At 37.8% G+C, this 12,383-nt stretch overlaps 1 protein-coding gene across 1 annotated transcript in view; it reads right to left on the minus strand.

The window, feature by feature from the left end:
* Positions 1-12,383, minus strand: part of ntrk3a (neurotrophic tyrosine kinase, receptor, type 3a) — a 948,732-nt gene that overhangs the window by 20,942 nt on the left and 915,407 nt on the right. The window contains exon 15 of the mRNA XM_028822657.2: positions 3,758-3,916. Within this exon, the coding sequence (XP_028678490.2) occupies positions 3,758-3,916 (159 nt within the window). The remainder of the gene's footprint in view (positions 1-3,757; positions 3,917-12,383) is intronic.

A 12,383-nucleotide genomic window follows, 5' to 3' on the forward strand; every position in this document is an offset into this window, starting at 1 on the left:
ACAGTAAGATTTAATTCCTAATTGGTTTGGCATAGGACCAACCCTACAGGTGCTATATGAAGTAAAGACGGCAGGATCATTCTTCAAATGCATGAATTCTAAACCAGTCATAGTATGTGTGGAGTTTGTAAATTTCCTCTAAGTCTTCACTGGTTTTTCTCTGAGTACTCTGGCTTCCCTTTCACATATTAAATGGGAACTCTAAATCGACCCAAAGTGAGAAAGCACTAATTGTGCCCTGCAATTCAATGGCATTCTGTCAAGGGTTGCCTCCTGCTGCATTGTCCAGTGTTGTTGGGTTGGACTCTTGCACTCCTATGAGCCTAAATCTATATTAAATACATTTAGTAAATAAATGAATTGTCAAATAATTATATTAGTAAAGATTGTACTTATTATAACAAATTACAGAGAATGCTGTGTCTGAACTGTATATAGACTGTGCAAAAAGAAATTGCTTTAAGCAGCTCAGTTTTCCTGGATTTTTCTCTGCTTCCTTCTCTGAGAACAATCTTCCAAACCTTACTAGAATTTGGCAGTTTTGTTTGTATTTCACAACAATAACCACCTCAAAAGATTCATGATGATTACAAAAAAATCACTGTGCCAGAATATGATTACCGGAATTAGAATTAAAATCACTGAACAACTAAGTATAGGTTTTAACGCAATAAAATAAATTATATTATGAAACCCTATGTTTATTTTTGGCAAAATCACATTTTCTCTGACATGATGCAAGTGGATAACATATTTTATTTTAAGTTTATAAGTTCATTGCTTGTTGTGCAATAAGCCTAAGATTATAAACCTGAGGGAAGCCATCGCAGCAGCACAGGGCACAAGACAGGAACGGTTTGTGGAATCATCATTAATTTATCACCGATACATACACTCAACACTTGCTAAATGTTGATACATACACTCACATTTGTTAAATGTTGAGTGCACTCATTAAAAAACATCCATACAAACTGTGTCAATTTATTACTGCTAGATAATAAAACATGTCCACTTCTGAGGTGTAGGAGGAGACCAGTGTACCCAGAGACTCAAACCCAAAGTCCTGGAGTTGGAGGGTCACAGTGCTAATGCCTGCTCTGCACCGCTGTGTAACGGGTTTAGTCTTGATCCTTCAAAGTAAGGATGACTGTCTATTTCCATGAAACCCTTGATTAGAAATAATGGTCTGTTCAGGTAAACATAACTGAAGTTAACAAATGTCATTTTAGCCTTCACACTAATGAAAATTGGTGAAGAGAGCTGCTATATGACGTTTTCTCACTGTGTCTAATTCATTAATTAATGAGTATTCATGGGTATTTGAAAACAATATTAGATCTACTGTCAAGCTATTTTTGTCAGATCAGCCTTTCTGTTCTTTTAAAAATTTTTTCTTGTAATGTTCAATGCAAAACATACAGAACTTAAATTCAGTCTGGAATACCTGCTATCTAGAAGCAAAGACTATGTTAATGTGATGCGTTATGAATGGAGATCAGAATAACAGATGTGTTATTCGAATCTAGTACCACTTATGCTTACATTTATGTACTCCCTAGCATTGCCTGATAGGAAGGGTGGTAAAATGACAAGTTTGCCAAAATGAATATCTACTATTTAAGCATACCTGATTTCATCTACATCTAAAAATGTTTTTCTACCATCACCAAATAGAGGCATCCTTCACATGTGAGTGTCATAACAAACTGGTGGCTACTTATAATGAGGAGTCTTAGTGAAACATATGCATAGCATGTCTTACAAAATCAGGAGTAGATGACAGATCTTGATCCAACTTCACAGTTATTAATTTTAGCAGTAAGACCAACAATGAAGATTACTGTTTAAAGAAATTACAGCACATCTGCCATTAAGTCACTATACCAGTCTATTATATTCTGTACCTGATAGAACTCATCTATGATAATTACATAAAGCACTATTGTATAATTCCTACTTTATCAAATTAATCTTAGAATCATGTGAAGGTAATTCCATGCCAGGCCAGGGGGTGGCGGGGTACACTAAACCTAATTCTGTTATCTCTGCAGGCCAAACACAGGAAATCCGGTCTGATTCCACATTGATAACGCCACTTCTGGTTCCGCTGCCGAGGACCACATCACTTACGGTTCCAGCGCCAAGATGACATCACTTCCAGTCTGGATCCTTTAAAGCCGCCATCTTTCCTGCCTAACAGCAGTTCAGTTCAGGACTGGATTCAATGCACATGAGTGCCATTTCAAAACCCATTTGCAGCCAGAGACAATATATGGCTGTTCATTTCACACAGCTTTACCCATGTTCATGTTCTTCTTTAAACATTTGCCCTTTTATGCCTTTAAGCGTCTTCATGTTATTCAAAAAAAGGAAATTTGTAATTGCACTATCTGGCTGCAGATCTTGTATAAATACTTGGAATGTTGAATTAACACACTGTGAAGACTAAGGCTTTTGTAAGCAATGACGGAAAGAAATATTTTACTATAATTTGAGATTATACGAGGGTATGGCTGACAGAAGCAATCATCTTTTACCATCAACTTTGAGAAATTGTATCATACATTGGCAAATTGTAGACATATACTAATACCAGTAACGACGCACTGCACATTATACACTTGACATGAGCATTCCTAGTTTTCATACTCTTTATGTTTAGTATGCATTTGCTCAGAGGTTGATGCATTTGCTGCTTCCTGAGCAGCTCTTCTTTTCTTCAACCCAGCGGCTCTCCATCCTCTTTTCTTGTTTGGTTGGCATCTTTTTCATTAAAACTTATTAAGCCAGTGTTTGTGTTGCAATTACTTAGTATGTTTTCTTTAATTTTTCACTTAAGCTGGCACTTAAGTCTTCAAACTGCCTCAAGAATGATTTAAGATATGAAGAGGTAGAGGAAGTGACAGTGAAGTTGGGAATGAGAATGGCACCTGTACACATGCGCTGCACAGCTGCCCTGCTGGCCGCTGCTGAGAGTTGATTCAACAATAAAATAAAACAGAAATAAAAAGAGGAATAACCTTGGAGGTCAGTCATCACCATGAAAGCGGATAGTAGACATCAAGTAATATATGTGTACCAAATTTCAGGTCAATAGGACAAACGGTTTGTGAGCTACAGGTGATTTAAAATCCTGGACAAACAAACGAACAGCCACGGTAGCATGTTATATATAAAGATGTAAAAATCATGTTTTGATTAAAATATTTAAAAACTCAATTTTTATTAGTTCCTTACAAGTTAGTCCAACTACTTTCAATATATCACACCTGAAGATGACTGATTCTTAGGAACCAGCATACCGTTAATATAAAAGTAAATATAACTTATAAGTAATTATAACTTATTCTTCATATATTACCAAAACACTTAAGAATGAAGTAATATGTATCCACTTAATTTGCAACTCGCTTATCAACTGTGTCATCAAAAGATCAAGTTAGACAAATAAATATCAGCTGTTAAGCATTCATTAAGATCAGAAGGTGACATAACGTATCAAAATGTAAGACTTATTTTTCATCTTGAATTGGGTGCCATATTAAAAAAGATTTATAAAATCATCCACCTACTCTATTATTCATCTCAAGTGCAATTGCGACATTAGGCTACCAAATCTGAAATTTCAGTATCTCAAAATACTGAAGCTTTGATTCTCAAACGATGTCAAAATGAATGACTGAGCTTCCTTGTTACAGATGTATGCATTCTGCTTTGATATCTTAGTTTCCATATCTGTCTGCTGCATTCTTACCTCATTATTGGCCAACTGGAAAAATGGTTGTTTGCCATAGGTGAAAATTTCCCAAAGGATGACTCCAAAGCTCCACACGTCACTCTCTGTGGTAAACTTGCGATACATTATACTTTCAGGAGGCATCCAACGAATTGGGAGCATCGTATGACCTCCTACCTAAAGTGGGAGACAGAAAAATAGACAAAGGAATCTTTAGGTTTTCAGGTTTATTGTCAGATTTGACAGTTTTGCAGTATTGCATGTTACGTAGCCCACACATAATGGTTTTCTCAAATGAAATAACATAAAATGCAAGGATGTGTAATCACGATGTAAGACTTCTTTAGTTTAGTTATGTCATAGACAAAGTTAAAGAAAACCACCTTTGCATCAGACAGTAGAAGAATCTGTTTTAGGAAATAAATAATTCTGAAAAATGTGTTTTAGGTTACACTGAATGTTAGTAGTCAGCTACTTGAGGAGGCTACACCATAAACTGCAAATATTCTCAACAGCCAACATAATAAACCAGACACATGGTACAATGATAACAATGGAGTTTGAAACACTTTTCACTTCTATCAGACGTAAAATAAGTATTACAATGTGGATTTCAGTATTTCTTTAATGTTGTAGGTAGGAGGCAAAGACAAATCCTAAACAAGTATGGTCACAGTGACAACAGCCTTATCATTGAGAAAGATTAGTGCCGAAAAGAAACAAATGAAAAAAAAACTAAACCAACAAATGGCTGCTCTGCCTTCACCAAGAGCATATGGGTGATAGAGATGCACTTACAATTGTCCAAAATACTAAAGAATATGAAAGGAATACTTTTAAAATTTCACAGTCCAGTGCCTGCATTTATCAATAATATAGATATGCTGTTGTATACAAACATCACTTAGAATAAATACATTCAAAATTAAAGCTGGCTTTTAAGAAATAATTGTTTTTAAATACCTAATGATGTTAAAGCAATTGTGCATGCATGACTTTGACATTTACTGTAACTGCACAGGGTTATTCAGTCATATATAGTAACACCATTGGTATCAGATCTGCCCTGAGAAAATTCATTAATGATCAGGCAAAACTGAATATGACAGTCCACTTCAGGGTTCCTTATTATGGATCTTCAAATCGGTAAAAAAGATCAGTTTTGGAAACTCCAACATTCTTAGAGTAAAAGAATATTAGACTGTTAGACACAAAGACTTTTTAGCACTTGTTGGCAGAGGTGGAAATTATCCTCCTTTCAATGCACTGTTCCTTATGAAATGTGCTGTATAAAAATAGAGACAGCATAGCAAGGAAAAATACTTTATATTTTGATACACAAACAAATATCAAATAAGGTGTTAATTTGCCAGTTTCAATTGTACAAGTAAAATGAACAGAACTGTGGTTAAGTATAAAATGCTACACAATATTTAAATAGATGAAAAAGAAGTTAAAAGAGCCTCAAAATATATGTTTGAAAGACTATAGACAGCTTTGAGCATTCCCTATAGGATTCTGGACTTAACTGAGCTTAGAGCGAGGTAAATATGAAGCAAATAAGATTTTATGAGCGCAATCACTGGTTAATAAAAAGGAAGAAGGAAGAAAGAAGAAAGGTTCCAGCCTAAATCTTAAAATCAATGAGGACAGTAAAATTCTTTTGAAGAAGAGGGAGACCAAGTAAGCACAGGAAGAACTTTTTTCTGCCCTTTGGAAGATTTAAGTCAGGGTTTACCTAAACGTAGAGCCCTAGCTCAACCTAGGCTGTACACATATTACATGATTAAATGGTAACACATTTGTCTACAGAATGGAATGTTACAGTTAAACCTAAGAGAACTCAGGACAGTTACACCAAATAAAGACAGGCCTGTCTTCTGATCTGAGCAAAGAAAGGTGCTGAGTTGTCAAGAGATTGAAGCTTGAAGGTGGTGAACTGGCTGAGATGGGTGAAGTGCCAAAAGAGATCTGGAGGACCCAAAAAAGTTAGAAGGGTGTGTTAGGAATGACTGGTGGATGCCTCTGTCAGGGTCATAGTATCCAAACGGATCCTATTCAGCATCTCAGCACTGGTGGAAATTGCTGGGAGCTGTTGGCAAAAGGTTGTTGGTGTCATACTGTACCTAGGGTTCGTTAATGGACATTGTGGCAAGGAGAGCTGTTAGAGAAAGATGCCTTACATGCAATGTTTGAAGGAGGATCTCCACATTTGACTGAGCCCAAAAATGCATAGCTGCAAGAGTGGCCAAAGATATTCCCAATGTGTAGAGAGCATATACTGATACCTGAGGGCCTAAAGAAGCCTTGGCAAATGACTTGATGCCTCAGGAAGCATAGGTGGCTCATTACCCTGGCTTTTCTCAGCAAATGATGTTGACTTGAATTAGGAATATCTTCAACAGGTAAAAGGTCACGACCTCCTCAAAGAAGAAACAGTGGTTGAGGTTGGGTTCATCTCTGTGGCAGACTTCGCTGTTCTGAGGAGTAAGAAGTGAATGAGATCCAACTGGAAATGTTGAAAGCACTAGAATTGCTGGGTGTTTAGCTAACTGACCTCTTATGTGCTTCATGGAAAGTGGAGGACAGTACCTTGGCATTAGCTTACCTGACCTATGGTCTGGAACAAGAGAGTCCAATTACCAAGTTGAACCTCAGAGTCGGAATGAACAATGAACAAACTTGTCAAGCTTGCCAACTTTATACAAATGTGCTATGGGAGGTTCTGGAAGAATGCGGGGTATCAGGGCTGCTGTTGCTGCTATGTACCATTTGGTCCATGCATTTTCAGAGCAAGATTTGTGTTCACATTCTTAATATTAAGTCAAAACCATTCAGTGGGGGCACTGGACTAGACTGGACTGCACTGGACACTGGACTAGACTGCACTGGAATGCAACCCCAGGGTTGCATTCTGCTAATTTTGTCCTTTTGGCTTCAACAGATTGATCTCCAGTACATACTGGAATGGTTTGCAGTTGATTGTGACAGCTGGAATGAGAATTAGCATCTTCAAATTTCAGAATGTGGTCCTCCCCCAGAAAGATTGAAATAGTCCCTACAGGTAAGGGGCGAGGATTACTTGATTTCTTTTCTCTTTTTCTTATTTTTTTTTGAGTGAGTTAGTGAAGCTAAAGAAGGAAATGGTGCAGCATCAGCAGTGTTACGAATGTTGTACCAAACTGTGGTGGTAAAGCAGGAGCTATATCTGCAATCTAATCTCTCTACATACTGTCACACACGTGCGATTGGGAGGCAGCTAAAGGGCCTGAATAATGGTAATTCCATGCCAGACCAGGGGGCGGCAAGGTGCACTGACTTTCTTTCTCAATCCCTTGCAGACCGTCCTTGGGAAATCCCGCGCGGTTCCGGCACCTCTGATGATGTTACTTCCAGTTCTGGCACCCCTGATGATGTCACTTCTGGTTCTGGTGCCCCCTGATGATGTCACTTCTAGTTCTGGGCCCTCTAATGACATAACTTCCTGTCTCGGCAAATAAAGCCGCCATCTATGACAACCTGCCTCAGTTCTGTTTTGGATTTGAACCTGTAAACAGCTAAGAATTGCCCATTTGCAGCCAGAGTCGGGAGACGAAGCTTGCCGGAAGGAATGAAGGAGAAAAGAAAAAGGAAAAGAATTGTGATTTGTTATTGTGCTTGTGTTTGGGACCATGTTACTGTGCTTGTTGGAGACGGGGAATAGGTTTCCCACAAGGGAAAAGAAAAAATTAAAACCCTATGTGCTTGAACTTGTGTCCTACACCTTTCTGTGTCAGGGCTGGCCTTTACAATACCTGTCAGTCTAAATCTCTATCCACATGTATCGTCACAAGCACTGGTTAGTGACTGAAAGAATTCAACAACAAATACAAACAGGTGCTGGCACACATTTGATGATGTAACTCTCCATGACAGAATAAGAAACTCAGAAATATGGCAGGACCAGGGTAGAAACTTTATTTCTCAGAATCTGAGAGGAGACAATTTTAGGCGGTTTAGGTATGTAGTTAGGATGTTACTGGGCACTTCCCACAAGAGGCTTACCAAGCATAGCCCACTAGGAAAAGAATGAGGGGCACATGCTGGGAGGATCTCATGATTGACTAATGAGCACTTGGCAAATCACAGGAAGGTCAGTAGAAATTTAATAAGAGAAAGGAGACATTCTTAGCTTAGCTCAGCATTTTGCTACTATAACCTTCACCAGGAATAGCAGAAAAAAAGGATGATGATAATGATATTTGTAGTCTTCTTCACTTTTCAACTCTGTATAAATTATAGGTATCATTAATTCAGTGACTTGAGCTCTTACAATTATACTGTAGCATTAAAGCTTATAACCACTGTACTGCCTACTCTTTTATGCAATGTTCTGATTCTTTTGTTGTTATGGAATTGTCCCCTACTACCATGGGTAGCTCATATCTATCTTGGACTGAACCTGTTCAACTGCACTGACAGAAATCAAAGAAGTAGACTGACTGAATATAATTTTTGCTGAAATACTATTTTTGTAACTGCAGAATGACATAAGCATCAGATGTAATCTTAAGAGTGTGATATAGAGTAGTACTAATCATGAGCAAGTTAGAAAATGTATGCATGGTGTAACATTCAGGTGCATTCAAGGGCTGTGCAGGCACTATAGCCCTCCATGGACTGAGTTCAGTAGGTATATTCTAGAACAGGGGTCCCCAAATCTGGTCCTGGAGGACCACAGTGGCTGCAAGTTTTCATTCTAACCCTTTTCTTAGTTAGTGACCTGTTTTTTGCTACTAATTAACTTCTTTTGAATTCATTTTAATTGACTTGCTCTTGAAGACTCAGACCCCTTAATTGTATCTTTTTCCTTAATTAGCAGCCAAACAATAATGAGATACAAAATTAGCCAAAACATGACCAGCAAACTGTGACCATCATACAATATCTGAACACAAAGAAAGATGAAGGCATGAGGAATGGTGATCTGCTCAGGTCCACAAAACATTTTATCAGTGCTCTTAGAAAACAGAAAATTATAATGGCTGGGGACTTTAATTGTGTTTTAAATCCACTCTTAGATAGGACTCCTGTGACAGGGGGGACGACATCTAATACTTCAAAGATAATTACACAGTTTTTGAATGATCACAACTTATCAGACCCCTGGAGGTTTCTTAACCCAAACTCAAGAACATATTCGTTCTACTCACCAGTGCATTATAGTTACTCAAGAATTTATTATTTTTTTATAGATAATAATTTCCAGACTACAATTAAATCATGCAAATATGACACAATTGTTATCTCTGACCATGCCCCTCTAGTCTTGGAGCTAAAATCAATAAGCCCCTCACACTCACCTCGCAGATGGCGTCTTAACCCTCTTTTATTGGCAGACGAGAACTGCACAGAATTTATATCCCAACAAATCAGCTTCTTCCTAGAGACAAACACGTCCACAGAGGTTTCTGCAGGAACACTCTGGGAAACTCTAAAGGCCTTCTTAAGAGGACAGATTATTTCATATCTTTCCCACAGAAATAAATTAGAAACCAAGAAAGTGTCAGAGCTAAGAAATGAAATTACTAGAATAGATGAAGAACAAGCCAGGCGTCCAAATGAAGTTCTCCACAGGAAAAGGCAGGCCCTACATACAGAACTTAACATCTTAACAACTAAAGAAACTGAACAACTTATTTATAAGTCTAGACAGCATTACTATGAACACGGAGAAAAAGCTAATAAGCTTTTAGCTCAACAAATTCATAAACAAGAAGTTCACAATGCAATACCAGTAATCACCAACAAGAATGGAGAAGAAATCATCGACCATAATAAAATAATGCACACATTTAGAGATTACTATAAGTCTTTATATTCCACTGAGCCCAAAGAAGACAACACACAATCTAATGCATTTCTGGATACTTCACAGATATCACAAATAGATGCTTTAAGTGCTGAGGAACTGGATAAACCTCTAACGCTAACAGAATTACTAGACGCTATAAAGTCACTACAAAGCGGGAAATCATCAGGCCCTGATGGTTACCCCGTAGAATTTTATAAGAAATTCTCCACTCAGCTAGCTCCACTCTTATTGGCAACATTTACAGAAGCTAGAGACAACCAAATACTACCTCAAACATTTCGACAAGCATTAATCACCGTCTTTCCTAAACAAAATAAGGACTTGTTACAATGTGCATCATACAGACCAATTTCACTCCTGAATAATGATGTTAAGATACTCTCAAAAATCCTAGCTAGAAGGATGGAGAAAGTGCTGCCCTCGGTAATATCACAAGATCAAACTGGATTTATTAAAGGCCGGCACCTATCTTCAAATCTCCGACGCTTGTTTAATGTTATATATTCACCAGCAAAATCAAACACCCCAGAGATACTACTATCATTAGACGCAGAAAAGGCATTTGATATGATTGAATGGAATTACCTTTTCACTGCATTGGAGAAATTTGGGTTTGGCCCGAATATTTGTGCTTGGATCAAACTACTGTATACCAATCCAGAAGCTTCAGTTTGTATTAATAACATTTGCTCAGACTACATTAAACTAGAACGTGGTACCAGACAAGGATGTCCCTTGTCGCCACTGTTGTTTGCAATCGCTATTGAACCACTGACGGTTCACTGCCAAAATTCTTATCAGATAAAGGGGATTGTCAGAGAAGGACTGGAACAGAAAATTTCTCTATATGCAGATGATATGGTCTTATATATATCAGACCCAGAAAACACTGTCCCTGCTGTTTTAACAGCACTAACAGAATTTCAAAAGATATCTGGTCTTAGAATTAATCTGAATAAAAGTATACTCTTTCCAGTGAATTCACAAGCATATAATATTAGATTAGACACCCTACCTTTTACCATAGCAGATCAGTTTAAGTACCTAGGGGTAAATATCACAAGTAAACATAAAGCTCTTTATCAACAAAATTTTGCCGTCTGTATGGAAAAAATTAAGCAAGACTTGCATAGATGGTCAACCCTTCATCTCACTCTAGCTGGAAGAATTAACATTGTTAAGATGAATATCCTTCCTAAACTTCTCTTTTTATTTCAAAACATTCCAATATATATCAATAAATCATTTTTTAAACAGTTAGATTCAATAATAACCTCATTCATTTGGAACTCAAAACACCCACGTATCCGAAGAGCGACCCTACAAAGACCTCAGGCAGAAGGTGGCATGGCTTTACCTAATTTTCATTTTTATTACTGGGCAGCAAACATACAAGCCATAAAAACCTGGACACAAATAAATGAACATACACAGGCTTGGTCCGCAATAGAAGTAAAATCCTGTAGTACTTCTTTATATTCCCTGCTCTGCTCTCCAATAAATGAAAGTTATCACAAATATACTAATAACCCAATTGTGCTTTACTCACTCAGAATATGGAACCAAATTAGAAAGCATTTTAAGATGGAAAATCTTTTATAAGTGGCACCTCTACAAGAGAACCACCTCTTTCAACCTTTGCAAGTATATCCAGTTTTTAATACCTGGAAAAGTTTTGGGATTAAAATGCTCAGAGATCTTTATATAGACAACATATTTACATCTTTTGAACAATTACGTTCAAAATTCAACCTCTCAGCTACACATTTCTTTTACTATCTTCAAATTAGAAATTTTGTTAAACAGAAATTGCCCGATTTCCCCCACCTTGCACCCTCCACAATGCTGGAAAAAATACTGCTCAATTTCGAGGAAACAAACACTATTTCCACAATATATAAAATCTTATTAGAGTTCCTACCTTTCAAAGATCCAAGAGGACATTGGGAAGAAGATCTCTTAATCAATATATCAGAAAAGCAGTGGAAGGTAGCAAAGCAGAGAATTCACTCGAGTTCTATATGCGCAAAGCATATATCGAGCCCATCTGTCTCGCTTAAAACTGTCCAAAATGTTTCCAGGGCAGGATCCAACCTGCGAGCGCTGCAACCAAGCTCCTGCCTCACTGGGTCACATGTTTTGGGCCTGCACTAAACTAACATCATTTTGGACAAAATGTTTTAAGTGCCTCTCAGACAGCCTTGGTATCACAATCCCTCCTAACCCATTAACAGCTGTGTTCGGTGTTCTTCCAGATGGACTTGAATTGTACAGTGTCCATTTTAGGACATCCTCCTCCCTCCGAAAAAACTCCATCCTTCCTACTACCTTCGACAAAATATTCCTCCTCCCTGCGAGGAATCCCCAGTCACCCCTCCTCCCTCCTCTCTCCTCCATCCGCTCTCAGTTCTCCGCTGTCCGTTTTCCGCCATCCACCCTCCTATCTCCGTCATCCGCCTTCAGCTCTCCATCAAACCCCACACTCCCCCCCGCCCCCTCATCGACATTTTCGTTAATGAAGTGACGTAATACTTCAGCTCCACCTTCTTCACAAGTTCATTAACCAAATTATTTGTCAATTATATTTCACAGTAAGAATTTACAGCACGACTCAAACGTGGGAACGAAAGTAAATGACGTTAATTGTTGAGTGTCTTTTAATATTGTTTAAGCATACATATTAACACATGTGCAATTAAACGTGTGCATTTACGGTGTGATTTTTCAGGCTTAAAAGCTCGCCTTTTATTAAAAAGGTAAATGCAAACTTTTTTCATTCTGAAGGGCACA

This window comes from Erpetoichthys calabaricus, chromosome 17 (genome assembly GCF_900747795.2).
Source record: "Erpetoichthys calabaricus chromosome 17, fErpCal1.3, whole genome shotgun sequence".
Classification (NCBI taxonomy): domain Eukaryota; kingdom Metazoa; phylum Chordata; class Cladistia; order Polypteriformes; family Polypteridae; genus Erpetoichthys; species Erpetoichthys calabaricus.